At 39.0% G+C, this 27890-nt stretch overlaps 1 protein-coding gene, 1 non-coding gene and 1 pseudogene across 2 annotated transcripts; 1 reads left to right on the forward strand and 2 right to left on the reverse strand.

The window, feature by feature from the left end:
• Nucleotides 1–5379: 5379 nt before the first annotated feature.
• On the reverse strand, nucleotides 5380–5932 carry LOC117718136 (chromobox protein homolog 3 pseudogene; annotated as a pseudogene).
• Nucleotides 5933–21219: 15287 nt separating this feature from the next.
• LOC117718367 (U6 spliceosomal RNA) lies at nucleotides 21220–21324 on the forward strand. Its single transcript, XR_004608052.1, has one exon. It is a non-coding gene; the product is annotated as a U6 spliceosomal RNA (small nuclear RNA).
• Nucleotides 21302–26351, reverse strand: LOC117717994 (stefin-3). Its single transcript, XM_034515496.2, has 3 exons — nucleotides 26189–26351; nucleotides 22951–23052; nucleotides 21302–21616 (listed from the first exon to the last, which is right to left on the reverse strand). Exons 1-3 carry the CDS (start codon nucleotides 26270–26272, stop codon nucleotides 21488–21490), a joined length of 315 nt encoding a protein of 104 aa, XP_034371387.1. The 5' UTR covers nucleotides 26273–26351; the 3' UTR covers nucleotides 21302–21487.
• Between the last annotated feature and the right edge of the window lie 1539 nt (nucleotides 26352–27890).

Consider the following 27890-nt stretch of genomic DNA (forward strand, 5'->3'; position numbering starts at 1 on the left):
CTGTTGACATGTTCTGATGCTTTGGAGAAGAAGGAAACATAGCTATGCACCACGAATGATGCAGACACACTGCAGGCTTCCTTTTCTGCCCTGTGCTTTCCCCTATACAACCTCTTTGTACCCAGTGAGTTGACCAAGATGGAACTTTGTGGATGAGGCCCCTCTGCTGTCATGTACCCACGAAGTGCTCCATGGGTAAACTCTGGATTCCTCCTACTAGCTGTCATCTTATAAACGCCGACCTTCAAGCACTGACAGATTAGGACTTCAGTAACAATTGGAACTTAGTTTCTTGATTTCCAGGGAAAGTCAGTCATGGTGGGGAAGGCATGGCAGTAGGTTACAGGCAACTCATTTTATGTGTCTGGTGTCAGGAGGCAGAGGACAAGCGCTGGCTCTCACCCCACTTTCTGTTTAATCTAGGACAATGCTGTAGTGTCACCTATATATAAAATGGATCTTAGCATCTCAATAGACCCAAAATTAAATATTCTTCAGTGAGGTTTGTATCCAAGGTCTTTGTAAGGAAATGCCATTAAGTGGGTAAGATTACCCATCATGACAGCTAACCAGAGTTCTAATAATTGATTTCATTAGAGACAGAGCTTTGCTATTATGTAGCTTAATATTTGCATGTACTGCATCTTGACCTTGAACTCATAATCTTCTTGAATCTGCCTCTCAAATTCTGAAATTACAAGCATGTGCCTCTGTGCCCAGTGCTTACATCTGCCAATTTTAAACAGTTTGTTTTTGTAAATTTCTTTGCTCATGTTCAAACTCAGTAAATGACAGTTCTATGTTGGGGATGTAGCTCAGTTGTAGAGTTCTTTGCAAAACTTGGTCAAGGTACTAGTGTCAATCCCTAGTTTGACCAAGAAAAAGTATTCTTTGCCACAGTGGATAATAGAACCCTACCTAATCCCTTGAAGACAGCCATAAAACCTAGAAACCCTGTTTAAAACTTCCCTGCCTTCCATGTAGGAGACGACTTTGAGCAGGTTGTTTAGCCAGCCTTGCCTGTAGTAAGCATACAGTCATCATTCTAGGAGGGATTCTGCCCAGTACCACAGAGATGGACCTCCTCGCAGATAGACCTAGAGTCTGAAGAGGCTAACCTTGCTGGTTCTCCTACCTAGTCTTGCACCAGTAGCCATAAAGCTCCCTGTCCAGTCACATCTGCAGTAAGCTGTCCACTTTTGGTTAAGTAAAAATATAAAAAATGGGCAGCAGGTTTGGGTATCTGGGTCTTTATTTCTAAAGTTTCCTGTGTCATTTAAAACTTTAATTACATAAACCTGTTATACATTTTTTGTGCTGTCTGTTGTCATAGGAGTGTGAACCTTAGAAAGAAGAGGATGAGTCTTACCCGTTTGTGTGCCCCTACATAACATTCATTATAATGATTCATTTTGCACTGAGTCAAAACTTTGAAATATGTTTCTTTGACACACCTTTCTTTAAAAAATAATTCTTGCCGGGCAATGGTGTCGCACGCCTTTAATCCCAGCACTTGGGAGGCAGAGGCAGGTGGATTTCTGAGTTTGAGGCCATCCTGGTCTACAGAGAGAGTTCTAGGATAGCCCAGGCTACACAGAGAAACCCTGTCTCAAAAAACCAAAATAATAATAATAATAATAATAATGATAATAATAATAATCATTTTTTCTTTTTTTCTTTTTTTCTTTCTCTCTCTCTCTTTCTTTTTTTTTTAAACAGTGTTTCACTGAGATGCTCTGGCTAGTGTGGAACTCACTATGTGCATCAGGTTAGCCTTGAACTCACAAACCTCCCTGTGTCTTGGCCTACATGCACTGAGATTAAAGGCAAGGACCTATTCCTGGCTGACAAATCTGAATATCAACATTTATTTCTCTGTAGTTGTCCATACAGTAAAAACAAGTTCAGTAAGGCCAAAGCATGGTTACTCCTGAGATCGGCAGAGGACAGGAAGGTGTTTGAGAGCAATGAAATACTGAATATGAAAATCAATGGGGAATGAGGAGGGCTATGCCACACTGCCTTCTGAGTGTGACTATGCCTCCATGTAGAAGAGCTCACTGCAGCTGGGGTCATCTATACAAGACCAAGCCAACAGGATCAGTCAGTCTTCCTGCTGCCAGCGCTAATTGGAAAGGCCATCACAGTAGGAAGAGAATGTTTTGAAGATATAGCAGAAGAGTGGAAGGGGAGAGTTGGTGGAATATACATAATCACCTTGGTTTTTATATAGAGAGAGACAGAAAGAACAATATACAAACACAGAAACACAGACACACAGACAAACAGACAAACATACAGACACAAACACACACACAGAGGGGGAAAGACAAAGAGGGAGGATGGAGGGAGGGAAGGTGGAGAGAGAGAGAAAGAGACAGAGAGAGAGAAAGATTGATTCAGGCCATTACAATCTGGGCTAGAAGAAGCTGTGGTTTTGATCATGAAGTATTTTTTGGTGATTGGCCATAGCTTTAGCCTTTGCATCTCCTCGAATGTTAACTGACTCACTATTTCAACTGGTTTTAATATCAATTTGGAATGTAGTAATTCTAGAAATGCAGAAATTCTTGATTGATAACAATTGGAATCAGGTTAGTTGAGAGTATTCCCTAAAGAACTGTACCTGTTGCCTTAACTGCAGAGGTCATAGCCACCACCCCAACTGTTGGCAGCAGCTTTTTGCAGGGGTCTGGATAAAGAGATTGGCAGAAGGAAGATAGCTTGCTTCTGATCTCTTCACCTTCCCTCTGTCTCCAAGTTGATTTACTCTGTTGAAATCAGAGCCAATATTTCCAGGCTTCCACTAGGAACTAAAGACAAGAAGGTCCCCAGGAACCTTCCAGGTGTTTGGTGCCAGAGAGGGACTGGCTCTTCCTGTACCCGTTGTCTTTATTGTATGGCCAGCCACAGAGAACTAGATATTGACATTCAAAGGTTGTCAGGCAGATGTGATGGCGCTAACCTCTAATCTCAGGGCTTGAGAGTCTGAGGCTAGTGGAGCTTTGTGAGTCCAATGAGAGCCTGATCTCCATAGTGAGTTCAAGGATAGCCTGATCTCCATAGTGAGTTCCACAGCAGCCAGAGCTCCCGGGTGAGGCACTCAGCCTTGTGGACTGGTTTGCTGTCTCTCCAGCAAGGGGTTCCAGCTGCCGTGGGAATATTCTGACTGCCTATGCAGTCATCCTCAAGAACCAGGCAGCCTCTGGCCTTTCAGCCTCTCAGGTGTGATTCAGCTGATGCTGCAGTTTTAAGAAAGCTGACTCATTGAAGTCTTTCCTATGGATATTTGCATCCTACTGGTTTTTTCCTGCTTGAGAACTCTGACTGATATGCTTTCCTCACTGAAGTCTTTTCTTGTCTGGTAGGGCACTGCCAGCCACCTAGCTGTTCTCAGGTTTGCCTAACCTCATCTCAATGTAGTTTTTCAGTTGATGCATGCTAGATGCAGGTCTCATTTTATTCTATGAAGACACGCCAAGCTCTTCTCCATTTACACTGATTGCACTTGACACTGCAAGTCAGAAACCCTCTTTCTTGGATCATATTCATCATCTCATTAAAAATATTGAATATCTGAAATGATGGATGGATTAACTTGTTCGATTTAATTATCCCACACTGTATTCAGAACCTGCCACCTTTGTCTGTGACCTCGCGGCCCACACTCTGGCCCCTCCTGGCTTAGCTCTGACATCAGCTTTTTGGCAGAGGCCCGAGCTGCCCTGAGGCCTTACATGACTGCTGCTTCCTTCTCAGACCAATGCATGGCAGCAAAAGCCCCTTCTCTTTCCCTGTATTTCCTTTTTTCCCCCTGGGACTCGAGTGTCCCATCTGTCCTAAGTGCCCAGCAATTGGCTTCTGGACTCCTCTATTGACCAAATCAAGAACCATTAGGGAACCAGACTTTAGTATCATCACCTCCCTCTACAGAGAAAAACTAGACACTTTAAAAAAGTACCATTATACAGAACTGTTAGAAAAACTACAATAATTTTTCCAGATACCATAAAGCAATTCCCTCCAGAAGAGTAGCCCACAGGTTATGATGAATTTAGATGGCAATTCATAGAGAGAATAGTTCTATGGGGATTTATTTATTTATTTATTTATTTACTTATTTAAAAAGACTATCACTGAGCATTGGTGGTGCATGCCTTTAATTCCAGTGCTTGGGAGGCAGAGGCAGGCTGATTTCTGAGTTCGAGGCCAGCCTGGTCTACAGAGTGGGTTCCAGGACAGCCAGGCTATACAGAGAAACCCTGTCTCAAAAAACCAATAAATAAATAAATAAATAAATAAATAAATAAATATAAATAAAATGAAAGAAATGTAAACCTATTTATTGACCACTGTTCACCATTATGTACAGTAAAGTAAATATGTAGTTGGATGACATTCTGATACTACAAAGTTACTTTTCTGGCTTTGAACCAGAACACAAATACTGAAAAGACTGATCCTACCAGGATGGAATGAGTCAGGGTAAAGAAAAAGCATGCAAGTCATTAATTGGTATTAGCAAATTTTGTTTACTCACTTAATCACCAGGTCTTAAATTGCCAACATTAGCTCCAACCATGATTCTATTTCAACATCAAAGAGATTCTATGAATCATAACCTTTTAGTACAGATTTTTTAACTTTTTACCAATGAATGTTTCAACAAAGAAACCTTTACAAAACTGGCTGACCTGGACCTGCCTCTAGAGTGCTGGGATTAAAGGCGTGCACCAACACACTTGGCCCAAGTCTTGTTATTAAATCAGACTATTACTTTGTCTGATTCCATTTTCTGAAGGGGGAGTTGGTATGGACAACACTTTGTAAATAAACTACTGTATTTACGTGATAATATATCAATTCTGATGTGGTTGCTTTTAAACTATCCAATAAATTACAGAATCTGCTTAATCAGAAAGGTTATGTTTTCAGGAAAATGTTCATAATGAGGGAATCTCAAGTTGTGTTTTCATCTTCAGTTCTTTGAGTATGAAAAACAAGACAAAACAAACAAGTTATGTAAGTGTTTTATGCATACACTGCATACAGACAAAAAAACCCAGAATGGCCCTTCTGTGTCCCAGTTAAAAATAAGTTCAGACTTAGTAATGACTGTAAAAATCTCCCCAGCATTTAAGAAAAGCTGTTCTTCAAAGCTGAGCAATTACAACATGGCATCAAATATTCTATTGATAAAGGAAGTAACTAAAGAAAGCTCTTACTTGCTCATATACATATATATACATACACACATATGTATATATATACATATATATGTGTATATATATACACACACATATATATACACATATATGTATATATACATATGTGTGTATGTATATATATGCATATGTGTGTGTGTGTGTATGCAAACAATTATTGTGCTTCATCTGTGGGACAAGAATGCCAAGTCAGCCTCTCCTCACAGAAGGCAATGACAATCTGAGGACACTTCATATTTGCCTCCTTTGCCAGCACCAAGTCAGCCTCATCTGAGTCCTTCCATTTCTTGAGAAACATTAATTCTCCACTGCAGTCTGTGGCACCAATTATTTGTTCAGGATCAAGACCTCTGACAAAGCCCCTTGGCTCGTCAGCAGCATCTCTCTTCTTCGATTTGCTATCATCAGATTCACTGTCAGATAAGGTTTCCTTTTTGACCCATCTTTTTCTTTACCAGCTTTTTGAGAATTAAGAAATGCTTCAATTAATTCTGGGCAATCTAAATTTTCTTCTGGTTCCCAAGTATTATCTGTGAACCCCTTCCACTTCAGGAAATACTCCACCTTCCCATTCACTACACTATGGTCCAGAACTTTTTCTACCACAAATTCTTCAGGCTCTGCCTCTTCAACTTTTTTCACTCTTTCCATTCTGCTTCTTTCTCTCTTTTTTTTTTTTTTTGCAATTTAGTTTTATTGGAGGCCATTTTTTAAAATTTAATCGGAGATTTGAAGAGTTAACTGCTCCAATGCTCAGGGTTGCAGATCCTTCAGAGTCTCCTGCCTGCTTCAGCTCAGCCACACCTTAGGGAAGGGGGAGCGGGCAACTCTTATCTATGGGGATTTAAAGAAGCAATTGTAGCTTCTGGTTTCCATCTGCAACCAGAGCTGATCCTGTGCCACAGCCCTCCATACCCAAATACTACCAGGAGAGAGCTAGTCTCCCATAAATGCTGACAAACCTGTGAGCACAGGTAAGATCACCACTTCTGCTCAAATTCCTTGCTCAAGAGGGACCAGCCCAGAGCCATCAAGACACAGGAACCAAGGCACAGCCAGGGACGGGATCCTTCCAGTTTCCTCCTGTACCTGAAGCTGAAACTGTGCCACAGCTCTCCACACCCAAATTCATCCTAGAGAGAACTGGTCTCCCAGGAGTACTGACACACAGCCCTGCAGGAAGGAAAAGCCACAAGCAGAGACAGCAAGACCAGCTAACACCAGAGATAGTCAAATGGTGAGAGGCAAGGGCAAGATCATAAGGAACAGAAGTGAAGGCTACTTGGCATCATCAGAACCCAGTTCTCCTACCAGAGCAAGCCATGCATACCCCAACACACCAGAAAAGCAAGACTCTGATTTAAAATTACATTTCATGATGATGATAGAGGGCTTTAATAAGGACATAAATAACTACCTTAAAGAAATACAGGAGAACACAGGTACACAGTTAGAAGACTTCAAAGAGAAAATACAAAAATTCCTTAAGAATTACAGGAAAACACAAACAAACAAGTGAAAGAATTTATCAAAAACATCCAGGATCTAAAAATGAAAATAGAAACAATAAAGAAATCACAAAGAGAGACAACCCTGGAGATAGAAAACCTAGGAAAGAGATTAGGAGTCACAATGCAAGCATCACCAACAGAATACAAGAGATAGAAGAAAGAATCTCAGGTGCAGAAGATACCATAGAAAACATTGAATCAACAGTCAAAGTAAATGCAAAATGCAAAAAGCTCCTAACCCAAAATATCCAGGAAATTCAGGACACAATGAGAAGACAAAACCTAATAATAGTAGGTATAAAAGAAAGTGAAGATTCCCAACTTAAAGAGCCAGTAAATATCTTCAACAAAATTATGGAAGGAAACTTCTGTAACCCAAAGAAAGAGATGCCCATAAACATACAAGAGGCCTACAGAACTCCAAATCTATTGGACCAGAAAAGAAATACCTACTGTCACATAATAGTCAAAGCACCAAATACACAAAACAAAGAAAGAATATTAAAAGCAGAAAAGAAAAAAGGTCGAGTAGCATATAAAGGCAGATTTATCAGAATTATACCAGACTTCTCACCAGAGACTATGAAAACTAGAAGATCCTGGGAAGATGTCATACACACCTTAAAGAGAACACAAATGCCAGCCCAGACTACTATACTCAGCAAAACTCTCAATTCCCATAGATGGAAAAACAAAGATATTCCATGACAAAACCAAATTTACACAATATGTTTCTACAAATTCAGCCCTATAAAGGATAATAGAGAGAAACCACCAACACAAGGAGGGAAACTACACCCTAGAAAAAGCAAGAAAGTTATCTTCCAACAAACTCAAAAGAAGATAGCCACAGAAACATACTACACCTCTAATAACAAAAATAACAGGAAGCAACAATCACTTTTCCTTAATATCTCTTAACATCAATGGATTCAATTCCCCAATACTAACAGACTAAATATATAAACAGGACCCAGCATTTTGCTGCATACAAGAAATACACTTTGTTACTGCATACACCTCAGTGACAAAGACAGACAGAACCTCAGAGTGAAGGCCTGGAAAACAATTTTCCAAGCAAATGGTCCCAAGAAACAAGCTGGAGTAGCCATTCTAATATCAAATAAAATTGACTTTCAACCAGAAGTTATCAAAAAGGATAAAAAAGCACACTTCATACTCATCAAAGGAAAAATCTACCAAGAACAACTCTCAATTCTGAACATCTATGCTCCAAATGCAAGGGCACCCACATCTATAAAAGAAACTTTACTAAAGCTCAAAGCACACATTGCACCTCACACAATAATAGTGGGAGACTTCAACACTCCAGTTTCCTCAATGGACAGATCATGAAAACACAAACTAAACAGTGACACAGTGAAACTAACAGAAATTATAAACCAAATGCATTTAGCAGATATTTATAGAACATTTCATCCAAAAACAAAAGGATATACCTTCTTCTCAACACCTCATGGTACCTTCTCCAAAACTGACCATATAATTTGTCACAAAGCAGGCCCCAAATGATACAAGAAAATTGAAATAATCCCATGCATCCTATCAGATCACCATGGAATAATGCTGGTCTTCAATGATGATAAAATCAATGGAAAGCCCACATACTCTTGGAAACTGAACAATGCCCTACTCAACAATAACTTGGTCAGGGAAGAAATAAAGAAAAAATTAAAGACCTTTTAGAATTTAATGAAAATGAGGACACATCATACCAAAACTTGTGGGACACAATGAAAGCAATGCTAAGAGGAAAACTCAGAACTCTAAGTGCCAACAAAAAGAAAGTGGAGAGAGCACACACTAGCAGCTTGACAGCACACCTGAAAGCTCTAGAACAAAAGGAAGCAAATGCACCCAAGAGGAGTAGATGGCAGGAAATAATCAAACTCAGGGCTGAAATCAACCGAGTACCAAAAAGAACTATACAAAGAATCAACAAAACCAGGCTTTGGTTCTTTGAGAAAATCAACAAGATAGATAAACCCTTATCGAGACTAACCATAGGGCACAGAGACAGTATCCAAATTAATAAAATCAGGACTGAAAAGGGAGACATAACAACAGAAGCTGAGGAAATTAAAAAAAATTTATCAGATTCTACTACAAAAGCCTATACTCAACATACTGGAAAATCTGGATGAAATGGACAATTTCCTAAACAAATACCAGGTACTAAAGTTAAATCAAGATCAAATAAACCATCTATACATTCCCATAACCCCTAAAGAAATAGAAGCAGTCATTAAAAGTCTTTCCACCAAACAAACAAACAAACACCCAGAACCAGATGGTTTCAGTGCAGAATTCTATCAGACCTTCCAAGAAGAACTAATACCAATTCTCTATAAACTATTCCACAAAATCGAAACAAAAGGAACACTACCCAATTCATTTTCTGAAGCCACAATTACACTCATACCTAAACCATACAAAGACCCAACAAAGAAAGAGAACTTCAGACCAATCTTCCTTATGAGTATCAATGCAAAAATACTCAATAAAATTCTCACGAATTGAAACCAAAAACACATCAAAACAATCATCTATCATAATCAAGTAGGCTTTGTCCCAGGAATGCAAGGATGGGTCAATATTTGGAAATCCATCAATGAAATTCACTATATAAACAAACTAAAAGAAAAAAACCACATGATTATCTCACTAGATGCTGAGAAAGCATTTGACAAAATTCAACATCCCTTCATCATGGCAAAAATCTTGGAAAGAACTGAAATTCAAGGCGCATACCTAAACATAGTAAAAGCAATATACAGTAAGCCAGTAGCCAACATCAAACTAAATGGAGAGAAATTTGAAGTAATCCTACTGAAATCAGGAAATAAACAAGGCTGCTCCCTCTCTCCCTATCTACTCAATATAGAACTTGAAGTTCTAGCTAGAACAATTTGACAGCAAAAGGAGGTTAAAGAAATACAAGTTGGAAAGGAAGAAGCCAATATATCACTATTTGCAGATGATATGATAGTATACTTAAATGACCCCAAAACTTCCACCAGAGAATTCCTAAACCTGATAAACAACTTTAAAGATATAAAATTAGCTCAAACAAATTGGTGGCCTTCCTCTACTCAAAGGATAAACAGGCTGAGAAAGAAATTAGGGAAATGACATTATTCACAATAGTCACAAATAATATAAAATACTTTGGTATGAATCTAACCAAGCAAGTGACAGATCTGTATGACAAGAATTTCAAATCTCTGAAGAAAGAAATCTAAGATCTTAGAAAAAGGAAAGATCTCCCATGCTCATGGATTGGCAGGAATAATATAGTAAAAATGGCCGTCTTGCAGAAAACAATCTACAGATTCAATGCAATCTCCATCAAAATTCCGACTCAATTCTTTGTAGAATTAGAAAGAGCAATTCTCAAATTCATTTGGAATAACAAAAATCCCAGAATAGCAAAAAGTCAATAATAAAAGAACTTCTGGGGGAATCACCATTCCTGACCTCAAGTTATACTACAGACCAATAGTGATAAAAAATGCATGGTATTGGTACAGAGACAGGTAGGAAGATCAATAAAATAGAATTGAAGACCCAGAAATAAACCCACACACTTATGGTCACTTGATCTTTGACAAAGGAGCTAAAACCATCCAGTGGAAAAAAGGCAACATTGTCAACAAATAGGGCTGGTTCAACTGGCGGTCAACATGTAGAAGAATGCAAATTGATCCATTCTTATCTCCCTATACATAGCTCAAGTCCAAGTGGATCAAGGACCTCTATATAAAACCAGACACACTGAATGTAATAGAAGAAAAAGTGGGGGAAAACCTGGAACACATAGGCATAGGGGAAATTTTTCTGAAGAGAACACCAATGGCTTATGCTCTAAGATCAAGAATCAACAAATGGAACCTCATAAAATTGCAAAGCTTCTGTAAGGCAAAGGACACTGTCAATAGGACAAAACGGCAACCAACAGATTGGGAAAAGATCTTTACCAATCCTACATCCGATAGAGGGCTAATATTCAACATATACAAAGAACTCAAGAAATTAGACTTCAGAGAATCAAATAACCCTATTAAAAATGGGGTACAGAGCTCAACAAAAATTTTCATCTGAGGAATATTGAATGGCTGAGAAGCACCTAAGGAAATGTCCAACATCTTTAGTCATTAGGGAAATGCAAACAACCCTGTGACAAACCTGACTGTATAGGGGTTGATGTCAAAAGTATCCCCTCTCCAGGAAAAAAGACATCAGGATGGGTATGGCCCTCATGCCTCACTGAACAACAACAGGAGGACCAGAGCCATTACAAGGTCCCCTTTAATTACTGGAAGTCAGGCCTATATCCCCACCTTTGCAAGATTGGAATATCCAGGGTCCTTCTATACTTGGAGAAGGGAGGAGATGTCAGGGGCAGCTTTGCTTATACACTGAAGGCCTAAAATTAGCCATAGGCCTAAGTCAACCTGCTAACACAAAGCACTGGTCTCTGTGGAAAAACACTGAAACAGATAGCTATAAGATATTGTAAACAGGCAGCCTTGGTGGAAATTTACCAACCTGGATAAGAACTAATAGCCACAGACCTTGTGGATAGGTAACCTTGGTGGAGAGTACCAGCTTAGATAAGAAACAAGTGATTCATAGATGGAGTCATAGTAACATGTTCCCTGAACATCCACCCAGCAGATACTCTGTTCTGGAAGATATCTGTACTTACCCTGAACACCTATACTTCTGTGTCATCCCCTTCCCCACATCCTGGTTTCTGTGTTTATAACCCATGTTAAAAGTAAAAATCACAGATTGATAAAAAAAAAAAAAAAAAAAAAAGAACATAAAAACCACAACAACAACAAAAAAAACAACCCTGTGATTCCACCTCACAGCAGTCAGAATGGCTAAGATTAAAAACTCAGATGACAGCAGATGCTGGCAAGGATGTGGAGAAAGAGAAACAGTCCTCCATTGTTGGTGGGGTTGTAAGCTGATACAACCACTCTGGTGGTTCATAGCAATCATATTTATAATATCCATAAGCTAGAAACCACCCAGATGTCCTTCAACAGAAAAATGAATACAGAAAATGTAGTACATTTACAAAATGGAATACTACTCAGCTATTAAAAACAATGAGTTCATGAAATTCTTAGGCAAATAGATGGAACTAGAAACTATCATCCTGAGTGAGGTAACTCAGTCACAAAAGAACACACATGGTATGCACTCATTGATAAGTGGATATTAGCCCAAAAGTTCAGAATACCCAAGATTCAATTCATAGACCATATGAAGCCCAAGAAGAAGGAAGACCAAGGTGTGGATGCTTCAGTGCTTCTTAGATGGGGGAACAAATACTCACAGGAGGAAATGTGGAGACAACGTGTGGAGCAGAGACTGAAGGAAAGCCATTCAAGCCTCACCTGCATAGCTATCCTATGTACAGTCACCAAACCCAGACACTATTGTGGATGCTGGGAAGTGCTTGCTGACAGGAGCCTGATTTGGCTGTCTCCTAAGAGGCTCTGCCAGAGCCTGACAAATACAGAGGCTGATGCTTGAAGCCCACCATCAGACTGAACATGAGGTTCTGAGGGAGGAGATGAAGAAGGGACTGAAGGAACTGAGGGGTTTTGCATGGGAGAAGCAACAGTGTCAACAGGCCAGAAGCCCTGGAGCTCCTGGGGACTGGGCCACCAACCAAAGAGTCCACAGAGAAGGCCCCTCGGCTCTGGCTGCATATGTGGCTGAGGATGTCCTTGGATGTTAGTGGGAGAAGCGGCCCTTGAGCCTGAGGGTGTTGCATGCCCCATTGTAGGGTAATGCCAGGGCAGGAAGACTAGAGTGGGTGGATGAGCACCCTCATAGAGGCAGAGGGAGGGGGATGGGATAGGGAGTTTCTGAAGGGGAGACCTGGAAAGGGGAAAACAGTTGAAATGTAAATAAAGAATATATCCAATAAAAAATACAACCCCCTGCCCCCCCAAAAAACCTATGGGTCACTATACCCAACCTGGGGTAGCTAAAGATGATTATCAACAAGTTATAGTGAAGCTGTCACCAAAACTACTCAACTGTCACAACTTAATAGTAAAATGTGTCTCTATAAATTTAAAAATAAAACATTATTGAGTCATTAACAACAAAAAAGAGGCAATTATAGCCTATAGTATGTACTCACTGTTTATGAAACAAGTTCTAAATAAGCCATGAGAAATCATGTAGTTCCTAAAGTTTGGAAAGATTTAACAACAGCTATCTTAGAAGCTGGCCCTCAAATACAGTGGCTGGCATGGTAGACAGAGGAGGCTTTGGCTATGGAGCCATATAGTAAGACTGGAAGGGTTAATATTGTCAAGGATCATTTGCTAGGTGAAAATGAATATGCTGAGTTACAAATGCAGATTCTGTCTGATGATGTCGTCTTAGAGCAATGACATAGAGTAGTAGGTTTAAAGCCTTGGGAGAAGGATGAACTACAACAAAGACAATCTGAATCATTTACCAAGATAACTTTAACTGTAAATAGAGCAATACCAGTTCCAGATGCAAGAGAAGCATTAATTGAATCTTTAGCTTTTAAGAACACCAATGCTGAGTGGAAAAAGGCTACCAGACCTTCAAAGGCCAGATCCACACCTATTTATGAATGCATTAACACTACTGTGGATATTGGGTCTAATGCAATCAATCAATGCCGCTATGATGAAACATGCAATTACCAAAAGTATGAGAGCTCAGAATGTCCAATGCAGTGTTTATGGAAGAGCAGGTTATTTCTTAATGGAGTATAGACAAACAATCCTTATGATTAATATTTTCTCTGATTGTAACCCAGGGAGAATACTCCCTGAGATATGAGAAGATATGGAAAGTGCAGACACAGGGATTAGATCACACACGGATATACAAGGCAATCCCTTACAACCATTAATTACTGCCTAAGAGGCTTTGCTCAGGCCCCACCTTTGTTCAAAGTCAGCAAAAAAGATCTTGTTCTAGGGAGCAACTTGAAAAATTAGTATGTGATATGACAGACCATGTATTTTACATTTAACTACCCTGATAAATAAAATAAGAGATTTTAAAGGTATAGGAAGCACATATTTTGGCAAAGTCCTATAAATAATTAGAGACCAAAGTTGAAATAACAATGAGATGAAATTCAATGTCAATTGTCTTGTGTGTCTGAAGACAGTTATAGTGTACTCATACAAATAATATCAATAAATATTAAAGAAAAAAGTTACAGGTGGAAGATCTTGCAACATGGAATGTTAAACAGCTCTACTTTGTGTCATTACTTTGTACGACAGCCATTACAAATAATTACTAAACAGTTTCTTCAATCTATAATTTATAACTATATGGTTGATATCTTAATAGGTGATTGATTCTATTACTAATACCTTAAAAAATATTTGTTGAAGATGATTTTGCATCTGTGAGTATTAAAAAATGTTCTTGATAAAATAAACAGAGATTATATTAACTATCTAGTATATAAGATAAAACCCAGCCACAGAATGTAAAGATCAGAAGACATCAACTACAAATTAATGACTTTCAAAAATTGCTAGTCAGTATTAGTTGCCTACAACCCATAATTGGATTGACTACTCAAGGTATTTTATTTTGGACCTTACAAGGTAACTCAACCTTAAAGAGTGGGATAACCATTTAAATTATATAATATCTATAGCCATAAAGACAGTACTGGTGCAAACTGAATTAAAAACATGCTAGCTCAGCAAGATAATACAATCCACCCAAGTTCCTGCTTCAAAAAAAAGTGTGTCAGATCTTCTAGGCCTGGTGGCTGAAGATGGAGACCCCATCAACATAGAAGAGCTGTAGGTTCCTGTCCAGGTAGCCAGTAAGTCTCTGTCATTTTTACATATATGGAAGTGCTTGCTCTGCACTTCCTGTTTACTCGTGTAAGATTTATACTTCTCAGGTCTCTGACTGGATTGAAGACTAGATATTGATAGCTTTTCAGTTTTCCTTTTTACACTATTCTAAAAAAAATAAACTCATAAATTAGGTATAAAGTTCATAAAGATTAAAAGACATAAAAACTTAAGTTGTAAGGGATCCAAGGAAGTGTTTTAGGGTCTAAGATGTTTTAAGGTTGGTACATACAAGTTGTAAAGGTTAGAGGTTGCAATGCTTAAATGGTGATAAAGAAATGATTAAAGGTATATAAAAGGAATGAAATATTTCAGATGCATACTGAAATATTTTCTCCAAAGTTGCCAAATACAAATGCATTAAACATTGTGCAAATAATCCTTACCTTGATAGTTTTCATAGTTGTTCTTATTATATATAGTTTACTGTTTTTATAGACAAAGCCATTTCTTGAACTAAAATGGAGAGAGATTGTGATCACCTACAGATACTATATTTATCAGCTATAAAAGAGTGCTTTCAATTGTTAATTGAACCAATGCCTAGCTAGCAGGATATGTAAATGTTTGTTACCTTGTCTCTTGCTCCAAAAAAGAAAGGCAAGCTGCCCTGGGGAAGGTCACATAGCCCCTAAAGCCAACTGGTGGTGTAAAGAGTATCACTTTTTGTGGAATAGAGGGCTGATGTCTTGGAGGTGGGACAGGAGAATGGACAAAATGTCTGGGCAGGAGAGATGCAGACAGATGTAGAGAGTACTAGAGAAACACAGAAGGAAGATAGAAGGAGATAGAACAGAGGTGGAATGTAAGCAGTGAGAACCACATGGATCGACACAATGATGGAGTAGTCGAGTTAGGCTAGCTGAGAGAATGTCAAGCCAAAGGCCATCAGTCTTAAACTATACAGATTTCTCCATGTCTTTATAAAACCTCAAGTAGGATCTCATGATACATACTACTGTGATAATAAATATATATAGTTATAATTTGCAAATATAGTAAGATTTTAAAAAGGTGGGCCAAGAGAAGTTATACATGTCTGTAATCTTGTGCTCAGGGGACTGAGGCAGGAGGATCAGGATCAGTTAGAGGCCAACTGGGGCTACATATTGAATTGAAGATCAATCTGGGCTACACATAGCAGCTGCCTGTCTCAAACAAACATACAATGAACCAAATATATTATACAAATATATTAATTACATTTTTATTTATAAAATAAATAAAAATGGGTCTGGGCCCGAGCACTGAGCAGATTCCAGGTGGCAGCTCTGCCCCCAATCTCTAAGAAACTAGAGGAAGCAAACCTCCCAAGAACTCTAACCCAGGCAGTATCTTAGGTAAGCAGACATCAACGCCTGCCCCAAACAGGGAGTAACTGGGACCCACAAGGACCTAGGAAATCACTCCTGGCCTGGAGCACTGGTTCCTTCCAGTCTGTGTCTGAACACTGAGCAGATTTTGGGCCCCAGCTCTTAGCTCAGTAGTAACACTCACTGCATGCAGTTCTGATACAACCAAGATAATAGGCTCCAGTCAGAGAAAAGACAGGTAACACTGAGGAGATCCAAATACAGAAAGTCCTGAATGCCCAACATTACTAGGAAAGCAAGATTCAGATTTCAAATCACTTCTAATGATGATGATAGAGGACTTTAAGAAGGACATAAATAATACTCTCAAAGAATTTGAGGAGAACACAGGTAAACAGGTGAAAGCCCTTAAAGAGGAAACACAAAAATCCCTTAAAGAATTACAAGAGAACACAACCAAACAGGTGAAGGAATTAACAAAACTATCCAGAACATAAAAATTGAAGTAGAAACGATAAAGAAATCACAAAGGAAGACTACCCTGGAGATAGAAAACCTAGGAAAGAAATCAGGAGTCATAGACGCAATCATCACCAACAGAATACAAGAGATAGAAGAGAGAATCTCAGGTGCAGAAGATAACCATAGAAAATATTGACACAACAGTCAAAGAAAACACAAAATGCAAAAAGTTCTTAACACAAAATATCCAGGAAATCTAGGACACAATGAGAAGACCAAACCTAAGGATAATAGGTATAGATGAGAGTGAAGATTCTCAAATTAAAGGGCCAATAAATATCTTCAACAAAATTATAGAAGAAAACTTCCCTAAAGAAGGAGATGCCCATAAACATACAAGAAGGCTATAGAATGCCAAATGGACTAGACCAGAAAAGAAATACCTCCCATCACATAATAATCAAAGCACAAAATGCACAAAACAAAGAAAGAATATTAAATGCAGTAAGGGAAAAAGGCCAAGTAACATATAAAGGCAGACCTATCAGAATTACACTAGACTTCTCACCAGATATTATAAAAGCTAGAAGATGCTGGACAGATGTCATACAGACCCTAAGAGAACACAAATGCCATCCCAGGCTACTATACCCAGCAAAACTCTCAGTTACCATAGATGGAGAAACCAAGATATTCCACGACAAAACCAAATTTACACAATATCTTTCCACAAACCCAGCATTACAAAGGATAATAGCAGGAAAGCTCCAATACACAGAGGGAAATTATACCCTAGAAAGAGCAAGAAAGCAATCCTGTTCCAACAAATCCAAAAGAAGATAGTCACACAAAGATAATTCCACCTCTAATAACAAAAATAATGGGAAGCAGCAATCACTGTTCTTTATATCTCTTAACATCAATGGACTCAATTCCCCAATTAAAAGACATAGACTAATGGACTGGATACATAAACAGGACCCAGCATTTTGCTACATACAGGAAACCCACCTCAGTGACAAAGACAGACTCTACCTTAGAGTAAAAGGCTGGAAAACAATTTTTCAGGCAAATGGTCCTAAGAAACAAGCTGGAGTAGCCATTCTAAAATTTCCAGCCCAAGAACACAAAGGGAAGGACTTACGGCTTTACATGTATAGGTTGTTGAGGGTGGCCTTGCCAGGCATCAGTGGAAGTGGATGGCCTTGGTACCTGAAAGTTTGGATTCACTAGTGTTGGAGAATTTCAAGAGCAGGAAGGTGGGAATGGGAGGATGGTGGGAGCACACCCTCATAGAAACTCCCAGAATTATATTGATTAAACATGACAGAGGCAGGCCACCAGAAGACTAGATTCCAGAATTCAAACAAAAATTATCTTGATACTAAAGTTTGTTTTGAGAATTGTATATTGCAGAATACACAGCCTTGGTGTATCTACTCATGAAGCAAGTTGAGCAGACCTGCTCGAACCTCTGATGTCCTGGAATTCCAGCTGGATGCAGTGAAGACACAGACGTCAGAGGTGTATCAACTTACTCTTCCCCCACCCCTCTTCTAATATCTCAATGCCTGTAATCAACTTGAAGAAGTTAATGAAGAGTCAGTGCCCCTATTCCCTGGGCTTGGGAACTGAGGTGGTTAATATTGGACAGTCTTTCTAGGGAAAAGTAGTAGTTTTGGTGGAATAGGGAGGATTAGCTAGGATTTATTGCATAGCCATAACCTATTGGTAGAAATATGTATAATTGTTATTAAGATGAAGTTATAATTTCTTAAATGGTATAAAATTTGCTTTGATTTCAAATTTAAGGTTTTAATTGGTATGAGCTTCTTATTGATATAAAAGTGAGATGAATATTGTTACTCCCATAGGCATTGTGCCTATATAACACATCTAGGAATACGAGGCTTAGACCTAGTCCTTCTTTAAATTTTTTAACTGATTTGAGATGGTTAGCCTGTGAGTTGAGGGCCTATAGCAAATTCATGTCTTTGAGTTTATTGTTAGGGTGTTTCCTATATTATATTTAGAAATAGCTGAGAGGAGTTTTAACAGACAACAGTCCAGATTACCTTACATGGATAGTTGGTTTTCAAAACATCAGAAATCCACAGAACTGATGTTACACATATTTTTGTATTAATGTTCATTTTGATTAGAGACCTGTCTGCTCCTGACAGCTTCCTGTCTTGGATCCTAAGAAGAAATTGAGCATCTTTGGAGTTACCCCAGTTGTGGTGAGATAGCCACTAGGTAAGAATTGCCTCTTTCCATCTACAGACAAATTGCTGTCCAGAAAAGGACACACTTGTGGAATAGTGGACTGATTATATCTGCCAATACAGAGTAATCAGCCCTTAATAATTTTGCATCACTAGGTCTGTCAGATGATCCTGGGCCAAAAGGCTGAAGATCGGATGCTCCAACGTTCTGTAGTATAAGGACTGTCCAGGTGTTCAGTGGTCTCTATAAATTGGCTATGTTTTAGAAGCTATGCTTTATGCTTCCCATAATTTCAGTTAACTCAGTCATTCTGGATTTCTGATGGGGTTGAAAACTCATAGTCTCGTAGCCAATCCTGGCTACTTACTTTGAGAGAAAAGAGTTGAGAGGATGGTTTTCAGCTGACATTCATTCTAAAGCCAAGAAAAAAGCCCGGTTCAGAAATAAGCGTTTTAGTTAGGAGAGATGACAGAGGTTCTGTTTAGTCAACAAAATGATGGACTGGGTATTAGGTCTATCTTGTAGCTTACTGACACAAATTGGTATAGTTATGCTCTAACTGTATTTTGAAAGAAAAGTTTTATTTTATCAGGAAGGGTGATAGGTAGGACGAACTAAGTTGGGAGGAGTACAGAGAAAAAGAGGAGTAAAGAGAGGAAGAGGAGAAGGAGAGGAGGAGCTAGGTGATGAGAGAGAGAAAGGGGGGAACATGGAGGCAGATGTTCACATGTCTTTGCCAGTCAAAGGTAGTTGATATATCTAGGATGGGTATTGGGTTACACTTCCGATTGATACTGAGCATTACCAAACTTATAAAGCCTTTGATTAACATTAAAAAATTGTACAAAAGCAAAAAGGAGAAGGGGGCATGGGATACGGGTTTTCTAGGGAAGGAAAATGGGGAAAGGGGATGGCATCGAAAATGTAAATAAAATATCCAATAAAAAAGTACAAAAGAGAAACAAAAAATAATAAAGAAATAAATTTAAGACAAAAAATTATGACACAAAAAGTCCCCTACTGGCTCAGCCAGCATAGGACACAGCTGGGTATCATATTTCCTAACAAGCAGCAAGCTGAGTTCCATCTCCAGCCACTCCTACACACACAGATACACACATTCACACACATACAGTGATCATATCAAGGCTTTATAAGGTAAGGTACCTTGGGTTTAAAAAACATTCAATATGGTACTATAAAGTAGTTTGCAACAAAATAAATATGAAATAGTGGTATGTGGAGATGTATGTACATGTTTATGTATGTGTATACAGGTGGGCACAAGTGTATGTGGAAGCCCCTGCTCCTGTAAATAACCCCAGGTTTCTGAAGTAATCACAATAAACCCATTAGTTCACCAAGCTAAACTTGGGTGATATTGAAAAAAAAGTCTACTAATACCTACTAAGTATTAGAAGGTATAAAATGATGTCATATTAATGAATATTTAAAATTTTTATAGAAAAAAGACAATTACAAATGGTTAGAGAAATGATTCCACATGTGCATATCCATATATATATACATATGTAGAGTCTAGAACAGGTAAATTCAGACAAAAGGATGTAGTGGCTGCTTAGCAGTGAGGGGTGAGAGGAGAGGGAGGAAGGTAGAGGACGGACAGCTCTTCCTTGTGTGTGGAAAGGAAAATATTGTGAAATGACATGGTGAGGTTTGCACACACTCACTATACGATACTAAAAGCCCCTGAAAAGAACACTTAAAATATCTAAACTGTATGGTATTTACAGCATATAAGTTATTCAATAAAAGTATTCAATGAGTCAAATGGGGGCTCAATGCATAAGGGCATTTGTCACCAAGCCTAACTACCTCAGTTTGGGCCTTGGATCCATGTGATGGAAAGAGAACCAATTTCTTCAAGATATTTTCTTGACCACAAGGGGGCTGTGGCATGTGTGCACGCATACACACACACACACACACACACACACACACACACACACACACACACAAATAAATAAAATGAGTACTTTAAAAGAAGACAGAAATTACATGGAATACATAGATCTGGACTGGATCTGTATAATAAATGACATTATTGCAACAACAAGAGAAGCTTGAGTGGTATCTAGGGAGAAGGTGTCACTGTGCCATCAGTGTTCATTTCCTGGTCTTATTGTTGGGTTTTGGTTTTGTATGAGAATAGCCTTGTGGGAAGTACACATTGCTATTTGCCCTAGTGAGCACCAGAAAACATTTCTTTGTGATGGAAAATCACTGCAATTGACCTTGAAGTTCAGGGAAAGCATGGGGGAGGGTGGAGGGCAGCTTTTTTCTCTTTTAAATAAGTTATGGTTGTTTCAAAACATGACATAAAACATCATATTCAATTTTGAAATAAGAAAACAGAGAAGACATGTTTGGTTATGGGAAAACGAAGGCATCAAGGAGTGTGCTTCCCTGACAGCCAGCAATGCACCTGCAGTGAGGAAGGGGTGATAAGATCCTGTACACAATTGCAACTGAGCCATAGGTTATATAAGGTTTCCAGTTGGAACTGTTCATTGTGGAGTTTCTACTCTGAACTGTGAACATTGTACTCTTTTTGGCAATATGTATATTAAAAATTGGAATGATACAGAGATAACCATGGCCCTTGCCCAAGGATGACACACAAATTCATGACACATTCCATATTTAATAATAATTGTCTGGGAAGTAAAGGTCAACACAATACTGAGCAATGAGGGAGGAAAACAGTTATTTCAAGAATGTTTCTTTATTGATGGCTGCATCTCTTTACAATGAGAGGAATCAGGTCACTTTAGAATTTGCTGCTTAGAATTTGCACTTTAGAATTTGCTTTAGATGATGTAGGTCAGCTCATCATCCTTGGTTTTATTAGTCTGATAACCCTGAAGTTTCAAATCATCTTCTCCAGAAAGGCCTCTGAAGACTTTTATGTGAAGGAAACAACCATGCCCTACATCCATCTGAAAAATATAAAAGAAGAAAAGAAGAAAGAAAAAAGATAGAAAGAAAATAGAATGAAAGAAAAATAGAAAGAAAGAAAGAAAGAAAGAAAGAAAGAAAGAAAGAAAGAGGGAGGGAGAAAGAGAGAAAGAGAAAGAAAGAAAGAAAGAAAGAAAGAAAGAAAGAAAGAAAGAAAGAAAGAAAGAAAGGCAAGCAAATTATTCACATGAATTTTTATGGTATTACAGATCTTCTTTTTTATTAAGACTTGATGTGTCAAGCTCTCCTAATACGACACTTCTGGCCCAACACAGCACCCATGAACTGAACTCACATCAAGCCTCAACTTAAGAGAAAGAACAGCTAACAATATGGCAGAAAACATATCTTAGATATATTTTAATACCTTTTAGAAAAATAATTATTCAAATTATTTGTATTTCAGCACATCATGTAAAATGCAATTCCTGAAGATGTCAGAAAAGGGTGTTAAACCCCCTCAAACTGGAGTCAGAGATGGTTGTGAGCTGCCATGTGGGTGCTGAGACCCAAACCCTGCAAGAACAGTCAGAACTCCTACCTACTAAGCCATTTGTCCAACTGGATTTTATGTATTGCACTTTTCATTAAAATCTTGGTGCAGGTTACATTCCAGAGTTAAATTTTATTTTCATGATGCCTGGAGAGGACCAGAGGGAAGCCTGTGGTTTTGGTAATTCTGTTTTCTGACTTCTAAGTTGAGATAAAATTGTCATATACTTTGATAAGGGAAAAGAAACTCAGATTTGCTTTAAAAAAAAAATATGGACAGTATGGTCCCCGTATCCCTGTGTTACAACCTACATTGTGAATGCCTACCAGGCTGCCTCCTTTGTAAAATAAAAATAAATCATCTTAGGAACCATTGGGATAACACACCCAATGGTACTTTTCAGCCTGAACATGGACAGGACCTAGACAATCAGGACAAGAATTGCCACTTTGTTCTTTATGACAACAATAAAAGTTTTATGTTCTACAGAAGACATTGCGCCTGGTATCACTTCGTACCTTAAACTTCAAGTGCTACTAACCAAAGTATACCATTCTATATGGTACTGTGATGGGCATCATACAAAGTGTATATACGTGCATGCACGTATGTGTGCTTGTGTGTGTGTGAGTGTGATCACACTGACTTCTTAGTGTAGGTCTGCATTCACAAGGTAAAACAAGGTAACTATCCTATCATCCAATGGACTGGGGGGTCTTCCACCTGCAAGTGTCTTCATTAAAGACCAGTGGTGGAGATGAAGTTAGAGTTGGGACAACAGGAAACAATCACAGCAGGGCTTGAGGGAGGTCTGAGTCCAACCTTAATGAACAAATTTTGTCCAGCGACGACTTGAGATTTATACTCAACAGCTTTGAATTTTTCATATTTCTCATTGGTTTTCTCTTCAAGCAGTGGTCTGACCTGAGTAGAAGAAAGTAATGATGTTAGGGTTGTGTTGACTCAGTTTACCTGAGTCACAAACCTTCTGAGAGTCCTCAGAGATGCTGATGAACCTGAGCTGGCAGCCCAAGCCTCTAGCCTCTAATCTCAGAACTTGGAAGACTGAGACAGGAGATTGTCACTCAAGAGCAGCTTGGGTTATGTAGAAAGCTCCAGGCTATTGGGGCTACCAATTGAATTCTGCCTAAAAAATCAAAACACAAAGAGACACAGGCACACAGACACACAGACACACACACACACACACACACACACACATATATACAGGCACATATATACAAACACACACAGAGATATACACAGACACAAACACTCACAAACACACAGACAGAAACACACAACACGTACCCACATACAAATAGGAAAACAAAGCAATAAAAAATAGTCATGATTTCCAATGAAGGGTCCAAATAGGTACATTTATGTTTGATCAATAAATACAAAGTAAATGGCACATTATGGAGGTTTTCTCTGGGCCCCCTCAGATCATTCTAGGGATACAATAACCCCCTCTGGCCTGACACTGTGTGGGGACCCAGTAGACCAGAATCTTGGAGGAGTAGACTGAATCTCCTGACTTCACAAGGGCTTGCTGTAATATCTACACCATGGTATTCTCTGTAGGGGGAATTGCTGTGACTGAGAAAACGCTTCCAACAAATACTGTTTACAGCCTGCTTCTCTACCTCTCAACACTTTAGTGGGAGTTGTCCCTTCAAGCTGTCTCCTCCAAGACAGGACAGATGAGTAACATCTGGGAGTGGAGACCCCACCCTGTACCTGTTCACCTGACAGTAAAGCGGTTGGCAGCAGCACCTAATATCCTTTTGGTCTTAAACTTGTTATCATGAAAAAGTGCTTAATTAAGATTTATTTTATAATTTTACCTAGATATCATGATTTCCTCTGCACTGTTAAATTTGAGGAAGAAGAGGCCATTTGTTTCAGTACTTTATGTAGCTTCCACAGTTTGTAGCCAGATGCTGAACACCTAAGAGTGACTCAGGAAATGCCCCCTGTGAACTGGTTCATGGCTATGCATCTCCCATGGTGACTTAAGTCTGAGTCCCTGGCTTCCACAGAGGAGGCAAGATTGCTGCATTCCCTCCCCTCATTCCTGCAGAGCTCCCCAGTGTGCTGAGGCTGTGCAATGGGAAAGACCAGGTCAATGTCTCATCTGGGTGACTCTTAAGCATTTTGAGTCTTGGTTTCATCCTCTAAAAATAGGATGGAATGCATCCTTGCCTGCCTGCGGACTTTGAAGATCAACTGAGAAGTGGGACTGAAATCAAGGATTTTAAAACAGAAAAGCTCCTTCCCAGGGTGTGGTGCTTTGTTAATATCTCTGTCTCATTCTGCTCCTCTGGAGCTATAAGAACACATTTCTAAATTTATTTTATTATTGAAGATGTGGTCCACAGATAGTGTCATTATCAAGATAAGCCCTTCTATTAGCTTCTTAACGTAAACATTATATGATCAAAGTACATTTTATGTATGTATGAAATCCTCAAAGAACTAATGAGAATATCATGTTCAAAATGACCCTAGCCAGGCAGGATGACACACTCCTGTAGACCGAGGTACTTGGGAGGCTGGAGGCAAGAGGATTACTTCAACCTGTGAGGTTTTGACCACTTGTAAATAATAGCAAGACCTCTGTTTCAAAAGAACAGTTATTCTAGATAACCAAATGATCAAGATTACAAATGAAAATCTGCAGTAGCTTTATTTCAAATAACTATTCCCTGTCTATCGTCCCACACTGCTGGTTCCTGAGGCATCTCAGGGGGGCTTTTTATTTCAGTCAACGTAAATACCAACTATGATTCACCTGTGTATATTTGTTTTTGAAATGATTTTTTAGTGGAAGTTATTTTAGTCCTTTTAGCTCTTTCTCCTTACAGGTGAGATGGAGGATTTTTTTATGATATCTTATTTTAAGGCCCCATGTCTTCTAGGATACAGGATATATTAGGTCCTACAGGAAAGTGAAGTCATGGGTAGGAGTGCCCACTCTCCCAGAGACCTTGGAAGAAATGTAGACTAGCAGGCCAGTTTAGCCCTCTTCAGTCAGATCTGCATTCTGTCTAGAGGAGCGGGTGACTCTTGTGCACACTTGAGTTTGAGAACACCAACTTGATGTGAGGATTCTAATGAAAATTTAAAGATTTAATATTCTTCAAAATATTATTCCAAAATATTTATTGAAATAATCCAATGGGTGAGAACTATTTAGCCTTAAATATTTGGTCACTGAATTTCAGGCCTGTGACCCACTCTAGAACGTTCGGTGCCCTAGGCATGAAGGTTCCATCTTTTCTAATCATAAAGAAGCTGATGGTGCCTAGCATGGCGGCCCATGCCTGTAATCCCAGCACTTGAGAAGTTGAGGCAGCAGGAGTGCCTTGAGTTTGAGGCTAGCCTGAGTTACCTGCAGGATAGACCATCTAGTGAGACCAACTCTCAAACAAACACACAAACAAATAAGCAAATAACAAACCAAACTGAGCTTGTCCTCCAGGATGATTCGGCTTCAGAGAGGAAAACAATGTGATGTAAGAAATAAAGTCACAGATGCAAACTTACCTCCTTACCTCTCCTTTGTAAAACAGGAAACATGATAAACCTTTTTATATGGATGATAGTTAAGCAACATGTATTAACTTTCTAGAAACAGTGAGTTCTATTTTGACTGTGATGGTTTGGTGGGCATAGCATCCTGGAAACAGCTCAGGGTTCCTTAACAACTTTAGGAGCCTCCATATCTCAGCTTCAATGAGTAGGATTGAAAAATTCCATCAGTAATTAGCGCTCCTGGGATCAGACATGAAGTGTAGAGATGATCCAGCATGAATTCACCTTCAGCTACTGGGGAAACTGAGGCTGCAGTAAAGTGTGTGTCTTGGCGGATTTTACTCTTGGGGTGTTGACATTTCTCTGAAAGCCTTAATGTTTCCCTTCTAACTGTTTAAAATCTGAACTAAGTCGATATACTTCTGATTTCTGTGATTTTCTACAATGCTGTGCCAAATTATGAATCAAATTATGAAAGTTGTTTTTGAATCAAGTTTTTTTCTGAGATGCATTGACTCACCTTGTCAGCAATCTCCTGAATTTCTGGTGTGGCAGGTCTGGCCTCCGACAAGCCTCCTTTTATTTTTACGTTGTCTGGATTCATTGCTAGGCAGGGTGCTGAGAAGAATTGATCCAGCAAGCACTAAGAGTCGGGGTTTTAAAGGGATCTGTAAACTCCTCCTCTAATGTACTATCTCCGCAGTATCAGAGGAACTGGGGAATTGAGTGTGGCCTCAGGCAAGTCTTACTTCATCCCTGAGAGGAAATGCTGAGTGGAGTTGGGGGGAAATGGGTTGGGGGAAGTGAGCAAGCATGTGTGCCCAGGACTCAGGTGTGGTGAGCATGGTTCCTCCCTGCAATCTCTGTGCTGAAAGTGTCATCCTGTTGTGTCATTTAAGGAAGGACATGCATAACCAGAGTTTCTAAATATGTTAAATTTGAAGAGTTATTTAAAGAGAATACTCAATAATATCAAGGCTGGTTGCTTAGTATCCATCCAACTTTATAAAGACTATAAAACTGTCTACGGTGAATTTTTACTTGCAATTTCTAAAATGTTTATCTCCAAACATGAAGAATAAAATCACAAACACCTTTATGTCTTCTACTGTTGTTGCTTCTCTGTGTATCTTTCTGTCTCTTTCTCTGCCTCTCTCTGTCTATCTCTGTCTCGCTCTTTCTCTTTCTCTCTCTCAACATGATTTCTCTGGCTTGAAACTCAACAGGCTGGCCTTGAACTCACTAATATCTGCCTGCTTCTGCTTCCCAAGTTCTGGGATATAAGACATGTACCATCATGGCCATTGATTCCACTTTTTTTTTAAGGGATTTCATGTAGCCCAGGCTGTCCTCAAACTCACTATGAACCTTGAACTTCTGACTTTTCTTCCTTTCTACCTATAGAGTGCTTGGATTATGGGTTTGGCCTTGAATGTCTGATCCTTCTGCCTCTGTTTCCCAAGTGATGGGTTTACAGTTAGTAGGTAACATATCAGGTAATAACCCAACCATGTAAAAGGTAAAGCTCCTCATTAGAAGAATTGCTGGGTGTCAAGAGGAAAGTGCTAGGGATAACAGGGAATAGGGCACAGCAAAGGGACAGAGGCTTGCTGCTCACCCATCCCTGCAAGCTGGGATGATTCCACCAGAGAGAAAGAGGGTAGACTTGTTTGATTCTTAGTGACAGAGACATAGATGTCTGTTATTTTATTGTGTTCTCCTGTATTTGAAACAATTCTAGAAATCAAGATAAATGGGAAATACACATATCTAAAAACAGCCAAATCTTTCATACTAGGAGAATGAGATTCTGTCTTTTTAAAAAGCAAACAATCAGACAAACAAAAAACAACTCTGCTAAAACAACTTTCTTTAGATATATAGAATCCAGAGAGTCTGGTAATTTTTATATAACATCAGAACCTTAGGCTTTTTCTTTTAATCCTGTACATCAACTGACACAGTCTCATTCTGTCAGTTTTGTAGATTTCTGTGAGGTTTGACTTACAGAAAAGAAATATGGCCTTCTAAAAAGAAGGAGAGGGTACTTGGCTTGAGAGGCCATTGTTGAACACTTTTCATTGAGGTACAGAGGTTTATATCCAAATTCTTTCCAACCAAATCCTCGCAAGTTGACAGGATTATTCATAATAATGGTCAACCAGAGTTCTAATAACTGATTTCACTGGAGACAAAACTTTCCCATTACGTAGTGCACGCAG

This window comes from Arvicanthis niloticus, chromosome 12, assembly GCF_011762505.2.
Source record: "Arvicanthis niloticus isolate mArvNil1 chromosome 12, mArvNil1.pat.X, whole genome shotgun sequence".
Taxonomy (NCBI): Eukaryota; Metazoa; Chordata; class Mammalia; order Rodentia; family Muridae; genus Arvicanthis; species Arvicanthis niloticus.